The sequence below is a fragment of the Nannobrachium achirus genome, assembly GCF_963921795.1.
Source record: "Nannobrachium achirus genome assembly, chromosome: 4".
NCBI classification, from domain to species: domain Eukaryota; kingdom Metazoa; phylum Chordata; class Actinopteri; order Myctophiformes; family Myctophidae; genus Nannobrachium; species Nannobrachium achirus.
In genome coordinates, this window is record NC_137813.1 from 6,382,916 (window position 1) to 6,406,743 (window position 23,828).

At 43.5% G+C, this 23,828-nt stretch overlaps 2 protein-coding genes across 2 annotated transcripts in view; both read left to right on the forward strand.

Moving 5' to 3' along the window:
* Positions 1 to 6,791, forward strand: part of gid4 (GID complex subunit 4 homolog) — a 53,588-nt gene extending 46,797 nt beyond the window's left edge. The window contains exon 7 of the transcript XR_013961993.1: positions 6,691 to 6,791. The gene's annotated coding sequence lies outside the window, so the exon portion shown is untranslated. The remainder of the gene's footprint in view (positions 1 to 6,690) is intronic.
* Positions 2,193 to 23,828, forward strand: part of tom1l2a (target of myb1 like 2 membrane trafficking protein a) — a gene marked incomplete at its 5' end in the record, with an annotated part of 81,883 nt that continues 60,247 nt past the window's right edge. The window contains one exon of the mRNA XM_080724768.1: positions 2,193 to 2,244. Within this exon, the coding sequence (XP_080580894.1) occupies positions 2,193 to 2,244 (52 nt within the window). The remainder of the gene's footprint in view (positions 2,245 to 23,828) is intronic.

Consider the following 23,828-nt stretch of genomic DNA (forward strand, 5'->3'; position numbering starts at 1 on the left):
GACTAAAGTGCTTCAAGGGGGAAAAAAAAAAGGATAACTCAACTTCAAATGAAAATTGGCTACAACAGCATGCAACAACAATGTTGTGAACAATGTGAAGGTAAAAACGTGACAGATGTTATGCCAGAAAATATCTTTTCAGGCAGCAAGTAGACTAGTAGTGGTAGCCAGGCTAGAGAAGAATGCAAAACTTTCAGACTGGTGAATGTTGCAGCAGTAGGCCTATACATAAAAGCTGATTTTAGAGCAACACATGCTCCATTTCTCGTGTAGAGTGGATTAGAAAAGAAGCAGGTGAATTCAGTTAGATGTTAAGATAGAAGATTAGTTGTAGGAACCACCTTTACCTTCTTTGCAGTTGTTTAAATCCAGGCGTTTGGGACTGGAGCGAATGTATATGGTTGCTTAGCAACAGATGAGCTGCATTCAACAGGCTCAACCTGCAACAGCTTGGAGCGTCTGTGGTGGAAAGTAACGGAGTGCATTTACTCAAATAGCCTATACAAGTACTTTTACTTTACCTGAGGAGGCCAATAGGCCTACGTCCATTTTTCAATAGAATACCTCTTCTACTCCATTACATCTCAGAGACAAATCCTTCTCTTTACTCCACCACAGTTAGGTCTACAGTACCTACTTCGTATATATTTAGATTAGACTATTACAATAAACATTACATTAAAGAGGAATTGAACTGAGTAGCTTCAACTCTTTTTTTATGACTCAACCTTTTTCTGATATTGGGGACCCCAATGAAAACACGTTTTCTTGTGTTTTAAATCCTCAGATGACCTTGTTTTGAACTGTGGGAATCACATTCAAAAAACCCTATGTCAAGCATGCATTGTGAGCTTGTAGATTTGCTATTTTCATGAGTAGGCTACCTTTACTTATAGGCCACTAAGTAGCCTACATATTTATTCCAATAGGCTACTTTGGTACTTTTATTCTAGTAAATGGTCAGATGGTCAGCCGGGTTAGTGTTGATTTTTGTTTTTAGGAAATTATTACATTTGTCAACAGTGAAGGAGTGACTCTTTGTAAACACATGTTTTCTCATGCCAATAAAGTCCCTTTGAATTGAATTAGTGATTTATAACAATAATCATAACACATTATAAAATCATTTTCATAAAGACTCAAGCATTATTATTTCTTAATTGCCGGACACTCAGAACTATAGTGTTGTTATAATTGCCATAGTTACAGTAGCCTAATAGTACCCTATGAAAATGTCATAATGTATTATAATCACTGTTATAATGCATTATAGTGTGATAATAAGTCACACTAAGTGGTCATTGGTGGAAGTAAACCAATTAGGCTACATTCCTCAAGGTGTAGGCAGAAAACTTAGATGTCAATTATTGTACTTGACTTATAGCACCCAGTGGCCAGTGACCACTTATATGACAATAATCACAATTCATTCATTATAAAATTATAATGTATTAAAACTGTGACGTCTGTGAGAATTATAACAAACTCCTGTATGATCCTGGCCAGAAGAAAGGTCTGTGAGTGAGTGAACAGTAACCATAAGTATAATTTTTTATACTGTTACTTGACCTTATAAGCCAATATAAAAGGCTTTGTAATAATGTGTTATGGTTGCATTATGAGTAGCCTACCATACTTATGAGTGCGTATAGCTGTAATTATCCAAGTGTTATAAGCAGATTGCAATGCTTGCATACTTGACTTGAGTCGGTCATTATTATACAATTCATTGTTATAAAACATTATTATAGAGTATTTATGATTTCTTATAACTATAATACTTATATGGTCTTATAAGTAGAATACAGTGCATTATAAGTGTGTTTACAATATAATATATTGTATATTTTTTATAAAATATCCAAGGAATCATTAAAAGGAACACCAGAAATAATATATGGTAAAAACAAACACTTAAAAACTAATCCGTATTTAGCAACCGTTGTGTTGTTGAACGCAGAGTATACTGCTCTGGTTGAACGTCCCTTCACAGTTCAGTGCGGCGATGATTGACACCTGGCTGTGTCCATACGCATTGCACGGCCACACATCCCCAACCAATAGGAGCTCGTTGGGGGCGGGCCTCGGCGGTAAGGCACCAATAGGAGCTCGGTGGGGGCGGGCCTCGGCGCTAAGGCGTCACTGTGCTTCTGGGCTCGCTGACTGTCATTCCGTTGTTTATGTTGTCAAAGATGGAGTTTCTACTGGGCAACCCGTACAGCACCCCGGTGGGACAGAGCATAGGTGAGAAAACTACACTTTAACATGGACACAGGACCCTGTCAGCGCTGAATTATCACCATAAACTGATAGATAATGTCCTCAAAACGTCGTAGTGTTTATTACTGGAGGAGCTTGTGAACTGTTTAGCAGCATCATGGAATGGAGAGAGGAGGAGTGGAGACTTCGGTACAAGCAAAGCTAGCAAGAGGATGGATGGATAGGGGTGGCATTGGTCCGAATGTTCATTAGTCCGAATCTGTTAAGAATACTATGCCTAACCCTAACCATAACCTTAGTATTCCTAACTAAATTTGGACTAATGAACCTTCGGACTTCTGGGCAGTCCCCGGATGGGTTGGGGGACTGTGTGGAGGGGGGACTGCCCATTAGTCCAAAGGTTCATTAGTCCGAATTTAGTTAGGGTTACTGAGGTTAGGGTTAGAGTTAGCAGTTAGGCATAGTATTCTTAACAAATTCGGACTAATGAACCTTCGGACTAATGAACCTTCTGGAGGAGTAGTTTTGGAGCCCAGTGCGCCCTGGGCTGTTCCCCCTCTCCCCTCTCTCTCTCTCTGTCTTTCTCCACTAGTTAAAATAAGTATTCAGAAATAAGGGACCGAGCCAGGTAGTAAGGTGTATGGGGGAATAGGAAGGCTTATTCTCAGGGATAGCAAGGGGGACAACGGGGTGGTCCCTCCCATTCGTATGGGCCCTGGTGGAAGTCTGGCTATAGATGGGATGATGACTGTCTATATGGCAGTGTCATTCAAACTTTCAGATGTCAAGGTCTCCCCCTTAACTCTGACAGTGTACAAATGGAACCAAATGAACCCCAACGGGGTCATTTGGTTCCATTTGTACACTGTCAGAGTTACAGATTTTGTATGGGTCAATTTAGACCTCCCTAAAGGAACCCAGAGTCCCTGGAATCCACTTTGAAAAACACAGTGCTACTGTAGTGTACATGAGATGACTCAAACTTTTGGTGACCTTAAAGTATCTGCATTTCATGTTGTGTTGTTGATACGGTTGAATATTGTTGAGCTGTATTAATAGCATTATGGAACTCTCTGCCAGCTGTACTAACTGAGCATCGATTCATCCATCCATCAGTCAACAGAACACAACACACACACATGAAGTTCTTTAACAGTCTATAACATGGCTTGGATCAATTAAGAGGCTTCACTTATTTTGACCTTACATCTTCTCGCAATCATGGAGTTGGGAGTTTGCAGAAGTCTATGTGGTCAAGCAGCCAGGGGTCTGGAGTCTTGATGAGTAGTAATAGCCTGGTAGCCTAGCTACCGGTATTTATGGCCTATTAGCCTGGTTGAAATCAACCACATTAACGCTAGCCTCCCTATTTTTTTGGCATGTCATACAGGCAAAATCAAAAGACAATAATAAAAAAGAGGAAAATTAAAAGATTTATTTTATATATATTTTTTATTTTTTTTATTACCAAAGTATACAATATAAGTCGTTTTAGTTTGACCCAAATGTGATCCTTAAAATGAATATTTCCCCCCACTGTTTGATACTGTCTGAAAGGGACCGTACCTATGTTCCCAAGGTTCTATGTTCCCAGGGTTCTATATTCCCCATTTACCACCTAATCCTAACCCTAACCTAAACCTAACCCTAACCCTAACCCTAACCCTAACCCTAACCCTTACCCTAACCCTAACCCTAACCCTACCCCTAACCCTACCCCTAACCCTAACCCTAACCCTAAACCTAACCTGGAAACATAGAACCTTGGGAACATAGGGAGGACCCCGTCTGAAATATTGGGTTGGGGTGAGGAAGATGTTACAAACACCTTATTGTGGCTGCTGACTGCTGCTCATTTAGCCAACCTGTTCCCTCAGCCCTCCTCCCAACTAGGGCTGTCACGATTATGACATTTTACATGAAGATGAATTTTCTCTCAAATAATTGCGATTAACGATTTAATTGTGTTTTTGTCGTTGACAATTACATTTCTGTTTGGCTTTTAGGCTTTGAAGTTGCACATGGAAGAAATTACTGACACATTTGACAACTTTAAACTTAAAAAAGAACATTGATAGTGGAAATAGCCGATCTACAAGCTCGCGACGCGTTATGAGCTTGTAGATCTGCTACTTCCACTATTTTTGACTGGAAACGATTATGACGATTATGAAAAATAATCACGATTATGTCAAATAATCACGATTAGACGATTATGTAATAATTGTGACAGCCCTACTCCCAACGCCTCTAGTCTGCTACTGTTGACACAGACATGTGGTTTCTATTGTAAGAGCATGACAGCATCAGGAGGAGCGAGCCGAGCGTTGCCGGGTGGCTCTCTTATCTATCTGTGTCTGTCATGAGCTTTATGACTGTTTGATGATCTACAGTATGTTCATGTTGTACTTTATGACTGTTTGATGATCTACAGTATGTTCATGTTGTACTTTATGACTGTTTGATGATCTACAGTATGTTCATGTTGTACTTTATGACTGTTTGATGATCTACAGTATGTTCATGTTGTACTTTATGACTGTTTGATGATCTACAGTATGTTCATGTTGTACTTTTCCGTTGCTTCTGTTTGCCTGGATTGACCTGTTCACCAGTGATGTTCAGCAGGGACGTGCAGAGAATGTTAGAGAGGCAGGGGCTGACATTTCTAAAAGGGCCTTTTGGTGGAAAATTCCGAAAATAGCCGACCTCCAAGCTCACAACGCGCCGCAGCTCGATACCACACTAAACTAAGCATAATCAAGTCAATACTGGAGATGTGGCATAACGGAATGGATTTCTACCCAGAGAGGGCAATTCTTTAAAAATAAGATGCTGCATTCGAGTTCAGGAGAGTTTGGACAAGGCAGTTCTGTTGAATGCCGCCTTCAGGTATGGCATGGATCGGGACTCGAACCCGCGACACGCCGCCAGGCATCAGAGCCTATGTGTGGTGTGCGCCTGGACCGCTAGGCCATACACAACTACTGCACTGTCCGACCAATAACGCCTGCTATATAGAGGGAAATGATGGGTAAAAAAAAGTAATCGATCAATAATCTATCCCCATCATTCATTATAGGTGTAAAATCTTGAAAATAAAATAATAAACAATAGTTGTAATTGTACAATTTAGGCATTTAGCAGACACTCTTTATCCAGAGCGACTTATAGTAAGCAAAGTAAACACATAGATGATAAAATGCAGAGAGACAGTGTAGTGGTGCCTCAGTAATGTAGGATCACAGGTAAACCAAGAACCCAGCTGCAGCCCAGAGTAGGGCTGTCACGATATGACATTTTACATGACGATTAATTGTGTATTTGTCGTTGATAATTACATTTCTGTTTGGCTTTTAGGCTTTGAAGTTGCATATGGTAGATATGACACATAACCTAAATACACAAATACATTACTGACATATTTGACAACTTTCTACTTAAAAAATAACATTGATAGTGGAAATAGCCGATCTACAAGCTCACAACGCGTCGCGATGCGACGCGTTGTGAGCTTGTAGATCTGCTATCCACTATTTCTGACATTTTTCAACATTCACGATTATGACGATTATGACAAAATAATTGCGATAATGTCAAATAATCACGATTAGACGATTATGTAATAATTGTGACAGCCCTAGCCCAGAGTTTGAGCCTCAAGTAGGGATGGGACCATATGAAAATTTCATATCACGATTATTGTTACAAAATAAATCACGATTTACGATATTATCGCGATAATCAAAATCCATTATATCCTTGGGCGGAACATTTGCCTTAAACAAATAGCAGATCTACAAGCTCACAACGCGTCGCGGGTGGCGTGTTGTGAGCTTGTAGATCGGCTATTTTTTGGCAAAGACCTTTGATAGAGAGTGAAAAACAAAAGACTGTATCAAGTACGTAGATTATGAGTACCTTTTACCAATTCTAGAGGGTTTAAGTGGTACCGGATATGCAGCTCTGCAAATAAAAGGTGAATTGATCCCATTGCATGACGGAGGACGATATCACGATAAATTAAATATCCACGATACGATTATCGTGAGTGTGTTTTATCACGATACAATAATATCGCGTGTCGTCCCATTCCCTAGACTCAAGTGAATCTGTGTGTGGTAGGAAGTGTTCTCCTGTCGTGTGTCTTCCCTGGATGTTGTGAGCTCAGCAGTGTTTCAGGTCAGGTTGCTAAAGAAACCACCTGTTTTTGGATTGTTTACTCCCTTTGCCACTTTAAGCTTTACTACTCTAAGTCTAAACAGCTCCTGCTCCATTAGAAGTGCTTGTTAGCACTTAGCAGAGTCACTGCCGGCCAGGCCACTTGAAAACTATCTGGAGATGTTGTTGGAAGGACCGTCAGTCAGTCCGTGGCATTTCCTGTGTTGTTGTTGAGCGCAGCGTCTTTCGCTCAGCATTCTTTTCCCACACCGTCATCCTGTGTTCCAGAAGCTGCACTCTGACTGGAAGCTGTGCTGTAGAACAGTGTTTCTCAAACTTTTTTCTGCATGGGCACACTTTTCATGTCCCAAGAATCCATGGGCACACCGACATAATACGGGGGTGTAAATATATCGTCACTGTTGGGAAGAAACCTTGTATCTCGCAAGTTTAATTTCTTCGCAAAGTAAAGCCCTGCTTCATCATACAAGGCTGTCGCACAACAGTAGTGAAAACAGACGATCTACAAGCACACAACGCCTGGCACCGCGAGGCGTTGTGTGCTTGTAGATCGGCTGTTTTCACTAGTTTAAATCATTTTTAAAATGATAAATACAATACTGGCTTTCAAGCAGTTTCAAGGGGCACACTTGACCCTTCTCAGGGGCACACCAAAGGTCCCCTGGCACAGGGGCTTAGAAACACTGCTGTAGAAACATGGCGGTTTAGCGTTTCTGCAGATCTGCAAGCTCGAAACCCGGCAGATCTGCTACTTTTGATGCTGTAGTATGACCAAGAAGGGCAGTTAATTTACGAAAAAAGTATATGGAGAGGTTTCTGCCCGACAACAACAGTTCCTAAACCTTTTAGCTCCATACCCAAAAAAGAAATTAGACGTTTGCCCGGGACCCAAACTAGTGAAAACAGCAGATCTACAAACTAGTGAAAACAGCAGATCTACAAACTAGTGAAAACAGCAGATCTACAAACTAGTGAAAACAGCAGATCTACAAACTAGTGAAAACAGCAGATCTACAATCTCACAACGCGTTGCTTCGCTTTTCACTAGCTACTTCGTAAACATTTGTGTTCTAAATTATGGAGTTTGGGTTAGGGTTAGGACCCACAAATGGGTTCCGACCCAGTGCATGGGAACCAGTGGTATAGACAATAACTAAAACAACACAGAGGCGTTCCCAGCTTGAAAGGAGCGACGTACAGTATACCGTTCTGTAGGTGTAACCAGGGCAGGAATTTCAGGGAGGCCATGAAGGCCATGGTTGTCGTTGCCCCTCGGTTTGGCCTTGTGCCCCTCAAAAGAATGGCATGCCCTGAGGCCACAGTGGCCTTAATTCCCCAGCTGACTGTAGGCCTACCACTTTCTCCTTTGTCTCTTCCTTGTCAATATGTAGACACCAGTGTCTCTTACTTGTCACCATATAATACCAAAAAATATCTTCCAACCCAAAGAATGATCTAATTTTAACTTAAGAGTTTAAGAGCTACGTTTCTCAAATGCCCTTTGATATTAACTCATTGATTGCCCTTTTCAAGAAAAGCCTGGGACTACTGTAATAACTCGGGAAACTCGGGCCTTGGCAATCAATGAGTTAACATAATAAAGAGCCCGGACTTTTTACGCAAATGAATAATGACTGGTAGATTATGTCAATATGACATTTCTTCTCTAATTGTCTTTAGTGCTTTGAAAAGTTTAAAGCCATCACTAGGAAAAATAGAAAGTGAAGAAGGTAAGGAAGTAGACAAAAGTTCAGAGATGGCCATGGAAATAATATACTTGACTTTTAAAGCAATTTTTGAAAATGGGTTATAAATTGCTCCATCTACGCCTTCTCTCTCAGCTTTCCTACTTACTGGGAAGAGGACTAACCACTCTATCTCTTTAAAAACACAGCATGTGTTCTCCATCATGTCTACTTGACTAGTATACATTTAGTGTTGTATTCATAGTAATATGATTGACCACTCCTTTAGTATGTCTGTGGCAAAAATATATTTTGAGGAAAATGTCCATCACAAGCCCAGGGGTTGATGACCCCTGACCAATGCAGTAAGTTTGATTTGTGCAGGGCTGAGGTTTCTTTCACTGCAGATAGTCTACATTTCAAAATCATCCTTAACCCCTAAATTCAATTAATTATTTGTATTTATTTTATTTGATGGCCTTCCTGCCCTAGCATTTGCCCTAAAAAAACTGACAACACCAAAGGCCAATTGGCCTTGCCCCTAAAACGACGAAATTCTAGGCCTGGGTCTAACAACAGGTCTAAATGGGTTAACTTCTTTACCCTGTCTTTCGATAGTGTGATGGTGAGGCGATGAGAATGGCACAGTGTGGCTGTGATCGCTCTCAATGTAGTAAAACGGGTTGATGACGTCACAGACATTGTTGCGTATTAAAAAATAACACAGATCAGTTGTCTGTGTTGAAAGATATCTATAAAACCCACAGACAGACAGACAGACAGACAGACAGACAGACAGACAGACAGACAGACAGACAGACAGACAGACAGACAGACAGACAGACAGACAGACTGTACCAGCCTGGCTGGCATCGTCCCTATGTTAGAAAGAATAGTGAAAATATGACACCACACGTTGTAGATCAGCAATTCTTTTGCTACATTAATAGGCCTAGAATTATTGAATGCTTTAACCAGTGAAAAATAGCAGATATACAAGCTCACAGCGCGGCACCGAGTGCCGCGCTGCAAGCTTGTAGATCTGCTATTTTTGAAAAAGTCGTGAAAATGTGTGCAAATCTTTGAATATATGTATTTTCAAAGCGAACGTTTGTAACTCAAATTTTGCTTCTGGGTGGTCCCTGGAACTAGATATTTTGAGATGGGCGTCCGTCACGTCCGTGGCCAAATAAATAAATCAGTTTAGGGGTCCTTCAAATGAAAAAGTTTGAGAACCACTGACCTAGTAGTCTCTCAAGAACAGACTAACTGAGCTCCATTTAAGTGAAAAGGACCTTTTCTTTGACGATGGCTGGCCAGATTGCTGACATAGAAACATATCAGGTTTTTCAAAAAATCTTAGAAGGATTCAAAAGACACTTACAGAATCGTGTCAAAATTCTAATTTTAACAATTTTTCAAAAATAGCAGATCTACAAGCTCGCAGCTGTGAGCTTGTATATCTGCTGTTTTTCAATAGTTAAAGCATAAAATAATGATACCCAATATAGTGTACCCGTTCTAAATGGGTTAACCCCACGTTGTCACAAAGTATAAAATAGTACTTTAATGAACAGCTGATGGTTTGTTATTCCCCCCAGGAATCCGCGATTCCGCGATCACGGAATTTATCGCGGAACTCGCGACCACCCGCGGATTTCGCGGCCATTCGCTGACTTCTGACGGCCGCGGAATAACAGTCGTGAGTGGCAGTAGAGCGGCGGAAGTAGTCATTACTACTATTATAAAACGATGTGTACATGGTCTGGCCAGTGGCCACCTCATACAGAGCCTGGGGGAATAGCTTAGCTTCCCTCCTGCTAGTTGCACTGCTAGATGGTCCCACATTCCTGACAGAAACTGTGTCCTGAACTATAGTTCCTCTCTATGCCTGGCAATAACAATGCTAATGCAGAAGAGAATAAATAAATATTACACCCATACTAGGTAGTAAGTAGGCTATCCTCTAAAATGTGGTTACTATGGGCATGGTTTGGATGACAATATAGTCTTTGCAACAGAAAGTAATTATTAAAAACAATAGCAATTAAAAAATAATAGATTTAATATTGGATTTTTTTTCTCAAAAATTATTATTCGATTATTCTAACCACTAATTACAATTAATTGTAGCTATTTCATGAAGGGTTTTACTTGTTTGTTAGAACTATATAATTTTTAGCTTGATAACTGGTCATTTTAGGTTGTTCTTTAATGTCCACGGAATCAAGAAATGTTCTCCGCAGAATTCCGCAGAATCAGGATTGTTCTCCGCGGAATAAAGACTTTTTCTCCGCGGATTCCTGGGGGGACTAGTTTGTAAGTGTGACGATAGCCTTCTACTCCTGTGCTCAGTGGTATATCTGCTCACCAGACAGACAGACAGACAGGCAGGCAGGCAGGCAGGCAGGCAGGCAGGCAGGCAGACAGACAGACAGACAGACAGACAGACAGACAGACAGACAGACAGACAGACAGACAGACAGACAGACAGGCAGGCAGGCAGGCAGGCAGGCAGGCAGGCAGACAGGCAGGCAGGCAGGCAGGCAGACAGGCAGACAGACAGACAGACAGACAGACAGACAGACAGACAGGACACCACAATGTGTCACTGACATGACCGTGGATCGACTATGTGCATGTTCTGTGCTGGTGTGAAAAGGTACTCATAATTGCGACCGTAGGTCGCATTTACTACCAAAACCTCCACGGGCTGTCTGTGAGTGAGTGAGTCAGTCAGTCACACTTTTGCCCTGCTCATATCTCCACAACCCTTGCCCCCATCCATGCCAAATTTTGCACACACACTCCTTGACTGCCAAACTACAACCTCCAAGGACCCCCGGAGCCCCAGGGACCCCCAGGTCCCTGGGGGACCCCCAGATGTAAAAAATGACCAAATGTGCTCACACGTCACACGTCACACTTTTTCCCTGCTTATATCTCCGCACCCGTTGACCCGATCCATGCCAGATTTTACACACACACTCCTTGCCTGCCAAACTACAACCTCCAAGGACCCCCGGAGCCCCAGGGACCCCTGGGGGACCCCCAGATGTAAAAAATGACCAAATGTGCAAAAATGACCAAATGACCACCCCAACGGGGCTGCTCATGGGGAATTCCCGGGGACCACCGCCTCCTGGTGCTCCATAACGGATGCAAAAGTGGTGGCGCCCCCAGTGGAGGACACCCTGCCACTGCAGCGCACATAAAATGCCGTAACTCGGGCTAGGAGCGTCCGGGAGAGCCGGGGCCGGTACCTATTCGTCCGCCCAGGCAACGCGGAGACCCCACCCCTCATTTCTCACATGGCCCTATTCTAGCGCCTCCTTCAGGCCGATTTTTAAAACACATTTTTGGACACTGCTCCTACAGTTTTTGCCCTAAAATCACGAATATCACTACACATCATGTCTACACTCATGTCATCAACATGGATCAGGAAGATTTGGGAAAAACAAATTTTTGCCCTATTTGTGGAGATAAGCCACCTACGGTCGCTTATCTCCCGATTAGGGAGTCTTACTGGTATGTATACCAGTAAGACTCCCTAATCGGGAGATAGTAAGACAGCCTAATCGGGAGATACAGTCTTTTTTCACTCTATATAAAATGTATTTTCCAAAAAAAATGCCGATCTACAAGCTCACAACGTGTCGTGTTGCAACACGTTGTGAGCTTGTAGATCTGCAATTTTTTGGCAAATGTTCCGCTCCAGGATAATGGATGTTGGGGAAAATCGCGATTTCTTTGGTCACAATAATTTGTGATATGAAATGTTCATATCGTCCCATCCCTAATGTTCACACGCTTCAATCAGGTGGGGGCGACGAATATTTTATTGACTGGCTGACCGCACAAACACCGGGGGGGGGGGGGGGGGGGGCACAGTTACTGTAGCCTATGTGTTCTGCTGTTCTTGGCAGCGGTCGTATCTTCTTCAAATCTATAGCCTAGGCGTTTGTGACTGAACTCGCCGAAGCACAAACTATCATCATCGTCATCGTCATCGTACTGCACAAAGCTTGAATTCAATGCTGTCAACACAACGGTCTGTTTGGGCACTCGGTCTACAGAGACAGCAAGCAGTGCATTAGTCATGGCTCTGGGCATGAATCCCATGGAAACAGATGGATTTGTTTATTGAAGGAAGGAAGTTTTTGTCTTTCTGGAGCCAGAGAGGGGTGGCATTCATTGATTGATTCATTCGACCATTCATTCTAGAGATGGACCGATTGCAAAATTCTTGGCCGATACCGATCCACCGGTTTTATGATGGTCTGACCTGCCAAAACCGATTTCTTTAGCTAAGAACTAGAAAATAGGGTTGCTCCAATACCCTTTTTTTCAGGCCAAGTAGGCCTACAAGACATACTTCAATTTGAGTACCAATACACTAGAAGAACACTAATGCCAAATCAATCACAATAGTACAATATCCAAAATCACAGACAATATCCAGTCTAATATGACCGTCTGGACTAGGCAGGGGGAAAGCAGGTGACGCATGCTTTTTTTCCCCCTTCTTTTTGGAGACGACATTGACACAGGATTATGGAATATCCTTACATTGCAACGGTAATCAGCACCATCTGTATTCTGTAGGCTGCCACTAAGTAGACTGGCTGCTACTTGCTAATGTTTACTTTAGTCACAGGACCAGAGCATCATGCTGTGCAGTGCCATAGACACACTTGGAATAAAACCGGTATTTATGTCAGTGACCTGCCGGTCACCGATTCGGGCGGTTTGATATCATACCTGCCGATTTTTGATATTGGCCGATTTCCGATTTCCATGATTCATTCATTCATTCATTCACTCTGGTCTGGTCTGGCCCTGCCAGTGTGTCCTCCTCTGGACCCTGGCCACCCACCGGTCAGCCGCCTTGTGCCAAGTCATCCAAAATGGCCTCCCTCCCTCCAGCCTCCATCCATAGACGCAAAAAACTAAAAACAAAGGCCTTCTCAATGAAGACTCATGTTACAACAAGCAGGGGTGTCTTGAGGTCAGTGCGTTGCCTGGCCGCCGCTACTACGCTGCCTGCCGGGCCAGCACTGCTCGTGTTTCAGCGTTTCACAGAGGAGAGGAGAGGAGAGGAGAGGAGAGGAGAGGAGAGGAGAGGAGAGGAGCAATATCTGGAGGCTGCATCTAGGGCTGTCACCATATGACATTTTACATGACGACTAATTGTCACTCAAATAATTGGCGATTAAAGATTTAATTGTGTTTTTGTTGTTGATAATTACATTTCTGTTTGGCTTTTAGGCTTTGAAGTTGCACATGGTAGATATGACACAATTACTGACATATTTTACAACTTACTACTTAAAAAATTACTTTGATAGTGGAAATAGCCGATCTACAAGCTCACAACGCGCGACGCGTTGTGAGCTTGTAGATCTGCTATTTCCACTATTTCTGACATTTTTCAACATTCACGATTATGACGATTATGACAAAATAATTGCGATAATGTCAAATAATCACGATTAGACGATTATGTAATAATTGTGACAGCCCTAGCTGCATCTCTCTGGTTGAGTTGATGTGCTCTACCGAGATGTGTGTGTGACTGGCCCAGCTGCCGCTTTGGCTGCTGGCCTGGCCGTGGTACCTTACACCATTGGTTCTCAGAGTGGGGTCCGGGGACCCCCAGGGGACCTTTGAGGGGGTTTCCAGGGGGAGGGTCCCCACCCACAATGATTGATAGTTACGTTGGTCTGTCAAATTGGAAACCAAAGGGACCCTTGCGGTTACGTGTCCATTTGCTTTCCATTTGTACACTGTTTTCCAAATGCATGTTACGGGTGTCTATAAGACTCCTCAAAAAAGTTTTGGTTCTCCTCAAACGTTTTTGGCTCAGAGCACCAGCACCATTGTAAATAACTTTTTCATCACCCCTGATTTATATCACCTTACATTTATGTCATATTATTGTATATAAATAATGTCAATCTTTCCCCTTAGAATACAATATGTCAGGAAGAAAACGTAAGACAATATCCCGTTTCCATTTAATTAGGACAGATTGAAAATAACGTTATACTCGATGTAATCACTCTAACCCCAGCATCCCTATTCTGGGACTGGGAGGAACATTCACCAAATAAACAGATCTACAAGCTCACTGTGAGCTTGTACACTAAATCTCTTGTTTTTGGTGAAGAGTTTTGGTGTAGATCGAAGAAGAACGCACCAAGAACAGTGCAGGTCGGGGATCAGGTTACCGCCAAGGAAATGAGAGTCCACAGTACACCATGTTGGTGAGGCCTGGCTGGCTGCGTTGTAAAGAACCTCATTTAGTTTGCTCATCTACTAAGTGACTGACAGGGAGGTGGAGGTGGTGAATGAGATGCTTGAATGAATGTGTGTGACGCTTGAAACCCACAGGGCGTGCACGCGCGCCGACACCGTTCTCACTGGCAAATTACAAGATGCCCAAGATTTACATTACAAACCTGTATAAGCTCACAACAACTCATTGCGATGCGTTGCTTGTACTCTAGAGCTGCTATTTTTTAAATATATTTTGGGGGCTTTCCTGCCTTTATTTATTGGTGTAGTAGAGATGGACAGGAAACCGGGAGAGAGATGTGGGGAAGAGACAAGCGGTATCGTCGGGAGATCGTCAGGAACGGGACTCGAACCTGCAGTGCACCGTCAGGCTACGTAACTTAGGAGCCGTTCGGGGCACCTAAAATCTGCTATTTTTGAAGACTTTTGAATATATTAACCACATGAACCCTAGCATCCATGGCAGGGCAATTAACTGTAAATAAACAACATTTAGAACCTCTCACTGACTTAATCTGGCTCATGTCGGTTTCATTCCATTAAAATGAGGCAACCCAGTGCAGCAGAGATTGATGATTTCCCCCAGACAGTGCATGCGTATACAGGTTACACCCCGCCATACCGACGCCCTGCCACTCCGACCATTGACTTCTATGGGTCGAAATGGCGGGGTGCTCCCTCTTTTCTATGTACATCGCCTTTCCGACCTAAAACATCTCGATTTAGAAACAACGCTATTTCGAATAAACCTGTCGGAAAGGCGGGGTGTCCCTGTTTTGCTATAGACATCACCATTCCGACCCTAGGAAAGCCCTTCTATTTTTGCAAAAGCAATGCGCCGGCCGCTGCTTCTATATTATAAGCGAACGATCCAACTATGCGTAGAGCGGCAGTTCATAGGGGTGAAAAAAAAAGGAATGAGTTTATGTGCGCATCTCCCCCATCTCTCTTTCTTTCTTTCTCTCTCTCTCTCCCTCTCTCTCTCTCTATCTCTCTCTCTCCCTCTCTCTCTCTCTCTCTCTCTCTCTCTCTTTCTCTCTCCCTCTCTCTTTCTCTCTCTCTTTCTCTGTCTGTCTCTCTCTCTCTCTCTCTCTCTCTCTCAATGCAATCTTGTAACGGGCTAGTATTATTTCTGTACTTCAAGCTTGATGGTTTGATGGAGGGACAATTAAAACATTTATATACATTGAATGAATACAGACACTTCACAGATATAGGCCTACAGTACTTAAAATTAGAAAAATCCGTTGAGAATTGACCGAGCAATAAGGCTTTGTGCGTCCACCGAGGCGGCGCCAACACCCAGGCAGCCCCGGAGCTTCCTCCGGGGGTCCCCGGGCCCCGCGGACCACCGCCTGTCACCCCGCCGTTCAGTGGGCACCTGGGCCAGCCTGCCAGGCCCACCGGAGCCCATGCAGGCAGCCCCCTACGCCCTACTGGAGCCACGGACAGCAACGACGCGCCATTCCCCGCATTAATGATTGAATAATATCCTACAGAACAGATGACATCACGTAGCTGTAATGTAGGCTATATTGCTGGCTTAATTTGTTAATTATTAGGAGCAATAAATATAGTCTATACGCCTACTTGATAATAAATAGGCTCAAGAAAGTTGCCAAATTACAATGGGTCACTGTGACATGGCTTATTTAATCAAATCTAATCAAAGCTTTATAGTATATGCCTTTGGGTAGCTCACCAGATCTGCAAACTCGCAAGCATGCATGTTGTGTAGTCTGTAGACACACCTCGTTGTGAGCTTGTAGATCGGCAATTTTTCGCAGTTTGGCTGGGGTCTGTCTTGTTATTAAATGATATCGTCGGCCCAAAACTGATGGACATGGAATATATAGCTACTGACAAGGCGCACAGTTGTGCACGACGCTGTCTGTCTGTCTGTCTGTCTGTCTGTCTGTCTGTCTGTCTGTCTGTCTGTCTTTATTTAGATCAGATTGGTCATGTAAATGCACCTATTGTCGCGCTGTTGCATTAGGCCTATGCCTATATCATTATCATCATCACATAAACAATCCATATTTGCGCGCCTGACGGCCCATTAGAGATAGCCTAATAGGCTCCAATCGCTCCATATACAAGTGCATTAAACGAACAAAAAGGCTTAAATACTTCTAAAATGGACAATTTCTTATATCCCTTTACTCCAGTCCCCTTAATTTATCTGATGAAGGATATAGGATATTTTGCTGCATGGTGGTTTTTATTCGTATGCTATTATGATCGCAAGCCAAGAAGACAATTAAGGTGGCGTTTCCAAAACGTTTCTGGACACGCACACACACACGCACGCACACACACGCACACATTTGCGCTCTTAAGTTATGTAGGCCTATTGCTGCAACCAAATTGCCCCTCGGGGAAAACGAATAGGCTATACACGTAGGCCTAAATGAACTTGAACTTTATGCATATGCACACTGGCTGGGAGTGGATCGATCGCTCTCTCCCTCTCTCTTTCTGTCATTTGTTTCTTTTCCTAAATAAATAAGCAGCAGCAGTTAACGGCTGCATGGCGCTGTCAACTAAATGATCAGGTCGCTTTTGGCTGTATCCTCTATATATGAACCTCTCCCTCTCTCGATGAGTCGTTACTGGTAGTCTGGTAACTGTCGTTTCCATTCTGTGTAGAGCAATGGTTGTATGCCAGGGACCACCAGGCTCTAAAAGTGATTCTCAAACGTTTTCATTTCTAGGACCCCCAGGTTAACATGCATGAGTCCATCCTTCCTTCCATCCATCCATCCATCGAGAGAGAGAGAGAGATAGAGAGAGAGAGAGAGAGAGAGAGAGAGAGAGAGACACAGAGAGAGAGAGAGAGAGAGAGAGAGAGAGAGAGAGAGAAGCGCTGGCCGTCTGTCTGTCTGTCTGTCTGTCTGTCTGTCTGTCTGTCGCGCGCGCTCTGGATGGATAGATAAATACCGAGGGGGGGCGCGTCGCGCTCCAGACAGACAGACGCGTCGCGCTCCGTGCCAGCTATACCGCCAATTAATGTTACGCTTACAGTTAACGGGTGGGTCCATTTGGTTTCATTTTAGTTACAGATATAAGGTGGTCCACAACTCTTTTGCTGGGGACCACCTGGGATCCCCTCAAGGACCACTGGTTGAAAAGCAGCCATAAAGAAATGTGTCCTCCGCTTAAGGCTGTCCATATGATACAGTAACAGTCCATTGATGCCATTAATCCCTATACCCGTTTAACCAGTAAGACTCCCTAATCGGGAGATAAGCGACCGTTGGTCGCTTATCTCCACAAATATCACAGCCTCCACCTCTCACGTCATACGGGCAGCCATAGTTACACCTGGAATGTTGAATCTCCATATATGGAAGATAACCTACCCATCACACAAAGTCTGACCTCACCAGCCCATACCTGGGCATGGACGACTTATATCTCCATATACGGAGATGGCCATATATGGAGATACGATGACATCACAGAGTCCACAGCTGATGATGTGGCGTGATGTCATACAATACACAAACAAGCCCTATATAAAGGGGCAATTCTCACCAGGGAAGAGAGCATTCCCCACTAGCTGAGTATCTTAAGATGGTTGGATGTGATGATAAGCCACAAATAGGCCAAAAGTTTGTTTTACCAATTATCAAGACATACGGGCAGTTGACAGTTTGCCATTGTTACTCATTGAAGTTGAATCTCCATCTGAATCCCTTTTATGCCCATATATGGAGATCCCTGCTCTGAGTATCTGACATCACTAATCCCTTTTATGCCCATATATGGAGATCCCTGCTCTGATTATCTGACATCACTAATCCCTTTTATGCCCATATACAGTATGGAGATCCCTAACAGAATCCATTTTATGCCCATATATGGAGATACCTGCTCTGAGTATCTGACATCACTGTGATGTCACCTGTTTATGCCTAAATATGGAGATCCCTGCTCTGAGTATCTGACATCACTGCGATCTCACCTGTGATGTCACAGTGACACATCACCTCTGTGATGTCACAGTGACACATCACCTCAGTATCAGGCGTTACACGTATACATTGAGCAGGGCAAAGGTGTGACGTGTGTGACGGACGGACGGACGGACGGACGGACGGACGGACGGCCGGTGGAGGTTTTCATACTAAACTGCGACCTTACGGTCGCAATTAATTCATTGCATATTAAATAGGCCTAAGCAAAATAGGCAGTAATAAGCACTGGTGCAAAATGCATGTATGATTGAATAAAGCAAATAGCCTACTCCAAGAAAAAGGACAATGCGTTACTGCTATATGCATGGCCAGCTCAATAACAGACCTACCCAGGGAGTGTGTCTGTGTGTGTGGTAGGCTTCTGTGGTTGGTACAGTAGGTCAAAGACGCACAGGAAAGTAGCCTATAGACAGGAGGGTCCAGTTCAGTCCCCACACGCACACACCTTTCTCTATCTCCTCTGAATCAGAGGAGATATAGAGCACGACGCTATAGCCTCTTATTAATCAGAGGCTCTGATTAATAATAGCCTATTAGCGTCGTGCGAAGGTGCGCCTTGTCAGAAGCCTATATTCCATGTCCTTCAGTTTTTGGCCGACAATTGATAACAAGACAGACCCCGTGCAGCCAGAACCCGCGGAGGGTCGGGATTGGTCGCCAAACAGCGAAAAATAGACGATCTACAAGCACACAACGAGGTGTATGTCTATACAGACTCTACACAACATGCTTGCCGAGTTTGCAGATCTTTCGGTGAGCGACCCAAAGGCATAGCCTATATAAAGCTTTGATTAGATGTGGTAAATAAGCCATGTCACAGTGACCCATTGTCATTTTGCAACTTTCTTGAGCCTATTTAGTGTTAAATCAAGAAGGCATATATAGACTATATTTATTGCTCCTAATAATTAACAAATTAAGCCAGCAATGGCTGGTCGAAGTGTGTGTGGGGGGGGGGGGGGGGGGGGGGGGGGCGGTCGAAATGGAGGGGGGTCGAAGTGGGAGGGGGTCGAAGTGGGGGGGTGAGGCGAGGTCGGAATGGGGGGGGGTCGAAGTGGGAGGGGGGGGAAGTGGGGGGGTTTCGAAGTGGGGGGGGGTCGAAATGGAAACCTGTCCCCGCGTATACAGTATGTATAAACTGACAGGCCCTTAAGGTGACATTATGTCCAGACTCAGAGTCATGTCTAAGTTTAAAGGTATATTCAGTGATTGTATTTCATTCAAATAAAAATATAATTGGTACATTTTCCATTCATTCTCCTCTAGAATGTGTGCTGACCATATAAGGACTTCCACCATAGCCTGTGTTACGAGCATAGCTAGATTCGGTTTTCAGAGGTGGCCAGCCAGTCCTCAACCAATCAGGGTAGATTTATGTTTATGTTATGATGTTTAGTTATGATGGTCAAAATAAAAGTTTTGAGAACCACAGTTGCTCTGAATTAAGAACGTCTGCTAAATGCCTAGATTGTAAACTACTGAACTCATAAAATGCAAGCCACAGTCTTGTAGTAAATCAGTATACCTATCCTGAAGCTGGAGACGTAGGCCTACCGATATTCAGTGATTGGGTCTAATGATCAAAACGAGAACATTATAATGGTGTAAGAAATCTATAAAAAAATAAACATTTCCACGCTGTAAGGCCAGTAAGGAAAAAGATGACCCCCGGCCACATTCATTATCACTGAATACACTTTTAAGACAAACCACTCGTGTGGAGACATGGATGTTCAAATATCGTTGTTGAATACAGTTGAATTGCCTGACCAGTGAACAGAGTTGTCACCTTGTTTATGTTGCCTGTTGACTAAATAGCCTCAGATCTACAAGCTACTGTATCATGTCAACACAACAGCAAATACACATTAGACGTTGTAATGGTTAATAATGAGTAAAGTAGTGAAGTGACTGTTTGGGGAAGTGGGACTGGGGGCTGTACCTTTGACTATAGGGCTATAAACAGTAGGTTTTAAAATAACAAACTTTAATAAATTCTACCTCTCATAGCTTGGATATTAGTCTTTTTACATGTACAGTATGGGGTGGCCTTTTGAGGGGTTTGCAGGTACCAGAAAGGCCACAGAAAAGGCTTTTGGTCGTGGCTAGGTACCATTCTGTCTCTGCAATCGAATCATTCACAGTGGCCACATTTAGATGGGACTAACATGGAACATTATCTAGTAGTTTATATAAACCATGAACACATTATGATTGTATACTGTATCACACTATTATCCTTTATAGTTTTTGTACCATGGTACAAAAACATGATCTATTGTTTATAATATACCATGGTAAGAAGACCCATGATCATACGCAGTATATCTAAAGGTCGATTCACACTCTAATAAAGAGCCTAACTTGTTTCGGTTCGGCACAGTCCAGACCCAAATATGGGTCGTCGTCCCCGGTTCGTGGGGGCGTCAACCGACTAAACTCGGCTCCACGGTGCTGCTGAAATGTTGTGACCTCCCGACTTAATTTCGGTACTCAGCGGTGTCTTCTCATTCATTCAGCCCGGCTTCAAGTTCATATTCTCGGCTGTGAATCCAAGGAAACAGCGGTCGTTTGGGAGGGAGACACGCCGACTTCCAAATGCTTGTGTGGTCGTGTATTGAGCGTCGCAGAGCGGATACATTGTCAGCTGATCCTCGCTCTGGCTGGAGACCAGAGTGATGGACTGGGAGGCGCGCGCGAGAAAGACACACACACACACACACACACACACACACACACACACACACACACACACACACACACATCTTTGCTGCGTGTCTCACTAGTCACTGACCGTTTTAAAGAGAAAAGAAGAGCTTAAACACAACTTTGCTAGTGTTCCGTGTTGATAGGTTTTCCACAACGAGTTGTGACTGTGTGATGAAATGCATGCAGCAAGAGAGGCGGCACATCTATAATGTGAGCTTGTAGATTAAATGTTTTCGACAGAGCTCGAGCGTTTGTGAGAGTGAGTGTGTGTGTGAGAGAGAGAAGAGACCCCGTCACTGGTGCTGCTGCCTGCTGGAGCTGCTACTCACTGGACCTCCAGTCATTCAGCGTGCAGCGCGAGGGCCAGTCAGATATGTACACTGCAAAGCTCATCTATCGGCCACAAACGTTGTCATGCCACGGACCTCCAATATTTACAAGTGACTTCGGCACTAGCCGTTAAGAAAGTATGAATGGACTCCCCCCGAACTTAAATAATTTCGGGTCGGGGAGCCCTCCCGAACCGATATTAGTTAGGCTCATTATTAGAGTGTGAATCGACCCTAAGAAGCTTTATATAAGTTCTACTTTAGTGTGATGCTTGGAACATTCAAGGCACATTGACCATTTTACCCTCCTCCATTTGTCCTCACACAGTCTATTTCTCTGTACTTGTGGGGACATTTGGCACTCACAATTACACACACACACACACACACACACACACACACACACACACACACACACACACACGCTCCTGTGACTGTGCGTTTTCATAAAAGTAAAAGTCAGCAGTGGAAGTAGTACAGAGTACAGACTGAAATAGAGTGAAGTCAGACAAGTGGCCTGAGGCAGCTCAATATGTATGCCATCCATTAATGAGGCAGCTCAATATGTATGCCATCCATTAATGAGGCAGCTCAATATGTATGCCATCCATTAATGAGGCAGCTCAATATGTATGCCATCCATTAATGAGGCAGCTCAATATGTATGCCATCCATTAATGAGGCAGCTCAATATGTATGCCATCCATTAATGCAGTCCAGACATGGATGTTCACTAGTGGATGGAAACAATGATAATTGCCTCCGTGGTGAAAGGAGGTTGAATGCAGACAAAATGACATCTTGTTGTTCCATGTCCTTCCTCCTTCCCTGTATATAACGATCTAATGTAGTGTAGGTAGGTCTATGGTATGGAAGTCTCTTGTCTATGGAGCTTAAAGTAAGTGACAGACTCCTTTGCTTACTGTGGGAACTATTGAGGATTTTACATCATTCTCACATTATTAGTGCAATACACTTGTTGTTCTCGGTCCGAGATTTGTATTGCTAGCAAAGTGAACCTGCTTTTTGTTAACCTCGCGTCACCAGGCTTTCTCGGGGGGAAAGCCTGGTGATCGTTTACAATGAGCAGTTGATCCGTTCTAGTCGGAAACCACAAGCAGAATAAGCAGCGGGGCATTCAAAAGGGCGGGGCATTCATTCCCTATTTACATCATTCCCGAGTTGGCCAGGTCGCCAACTAGACACTTCTAGTAATATATAATATACCAAACGGTAAGACGGAATTCAGTCACCAGTGGATTCCTTGTGACTCGCGTCACTGCAAACACACTTGCAATTTCCCAGAACTGCACCTTTCTTGTGTATTTATTATTTGTTGTTTTGTTTTGTAGAATATAGTAGCAGAGTTTGACTACAGTTTTATCAGACAATTTGTCGTGCAGAGCTAAATGCTATTATTTCTGAGGTGTTGGGCAGTTGGGGAGCACAGTTGGATTGATGTAGCAGTAATTTTAGGGCATGGAATCAGTCAGTGGCACCGGGAAGGTGCCTGGTTTTATTACCAGCGTCATGGTGGTCAGAGTCAGGCACACTGTTGCTGTTTGCTGTTGTGTTTGTTCTGTGAAAGAGAAGCTGAACAAAATGCTCACTAACCTTCACTGCCTGACTGGACAATGGACTCATTAACTGACATGCGTAAGATTGGCTGCCTGGTGCCTCAGTGGCCTTTTGAGCTTTTATTGTTGTTGTTGTTTTTGAGGACAAATAGCCACTACACTTATAGTTTTTCTAGAATGTCAATGTTCTACACATACTTTTTGACCACTTCCTTAGAAGAAAAGGCCCACACGCCTGGCTTTAAACAGCTGTACTATCCTCTATCTGTGCACAACGAGCACACAACAAGGTTTAAACTAGAAAGGTGCGTGCACTCAGTTGCTCCACCAGGTCGGGTGGCCCTACCTTGGGCTGTGTGATTCAAGTCCATATATAGCCTGAGATCCCACCTTTACTGACTTCCATTATAAGAGCAAGTAATAAATTCAATATTTATTTCAAAATGTAAAAGATTATGTGAAAAATAATTGCATGTAAGTATTTGCCAGACCCATGAAATGGGTAGGCCTACATAAGCAAATGTCGGTCTGTCTGTCCGGGTTTTCTATATAAAGGGTATATATGATGATGACATGATGATGACATGCCTACAAAAGGCATGATGTCATAAATGATGATGACAGACAGGGGGTCTGGCACAACCAGGTTGACCTGGTCTAGTTTTCCTTGGCCCACTGTCAGCATGCACTATGGGCTGATCGTTCCAGCAGTGTACAAGATCAACCCTGGACACAGACAAAACCAACAGGGTTAGAAAACATATTTTGTCTTTGGTCAGCTGCTAGAGATAATTAATGACTCTTCTTTGACACCAAAACACCACCATGATGATTGTAGTTCCCTGC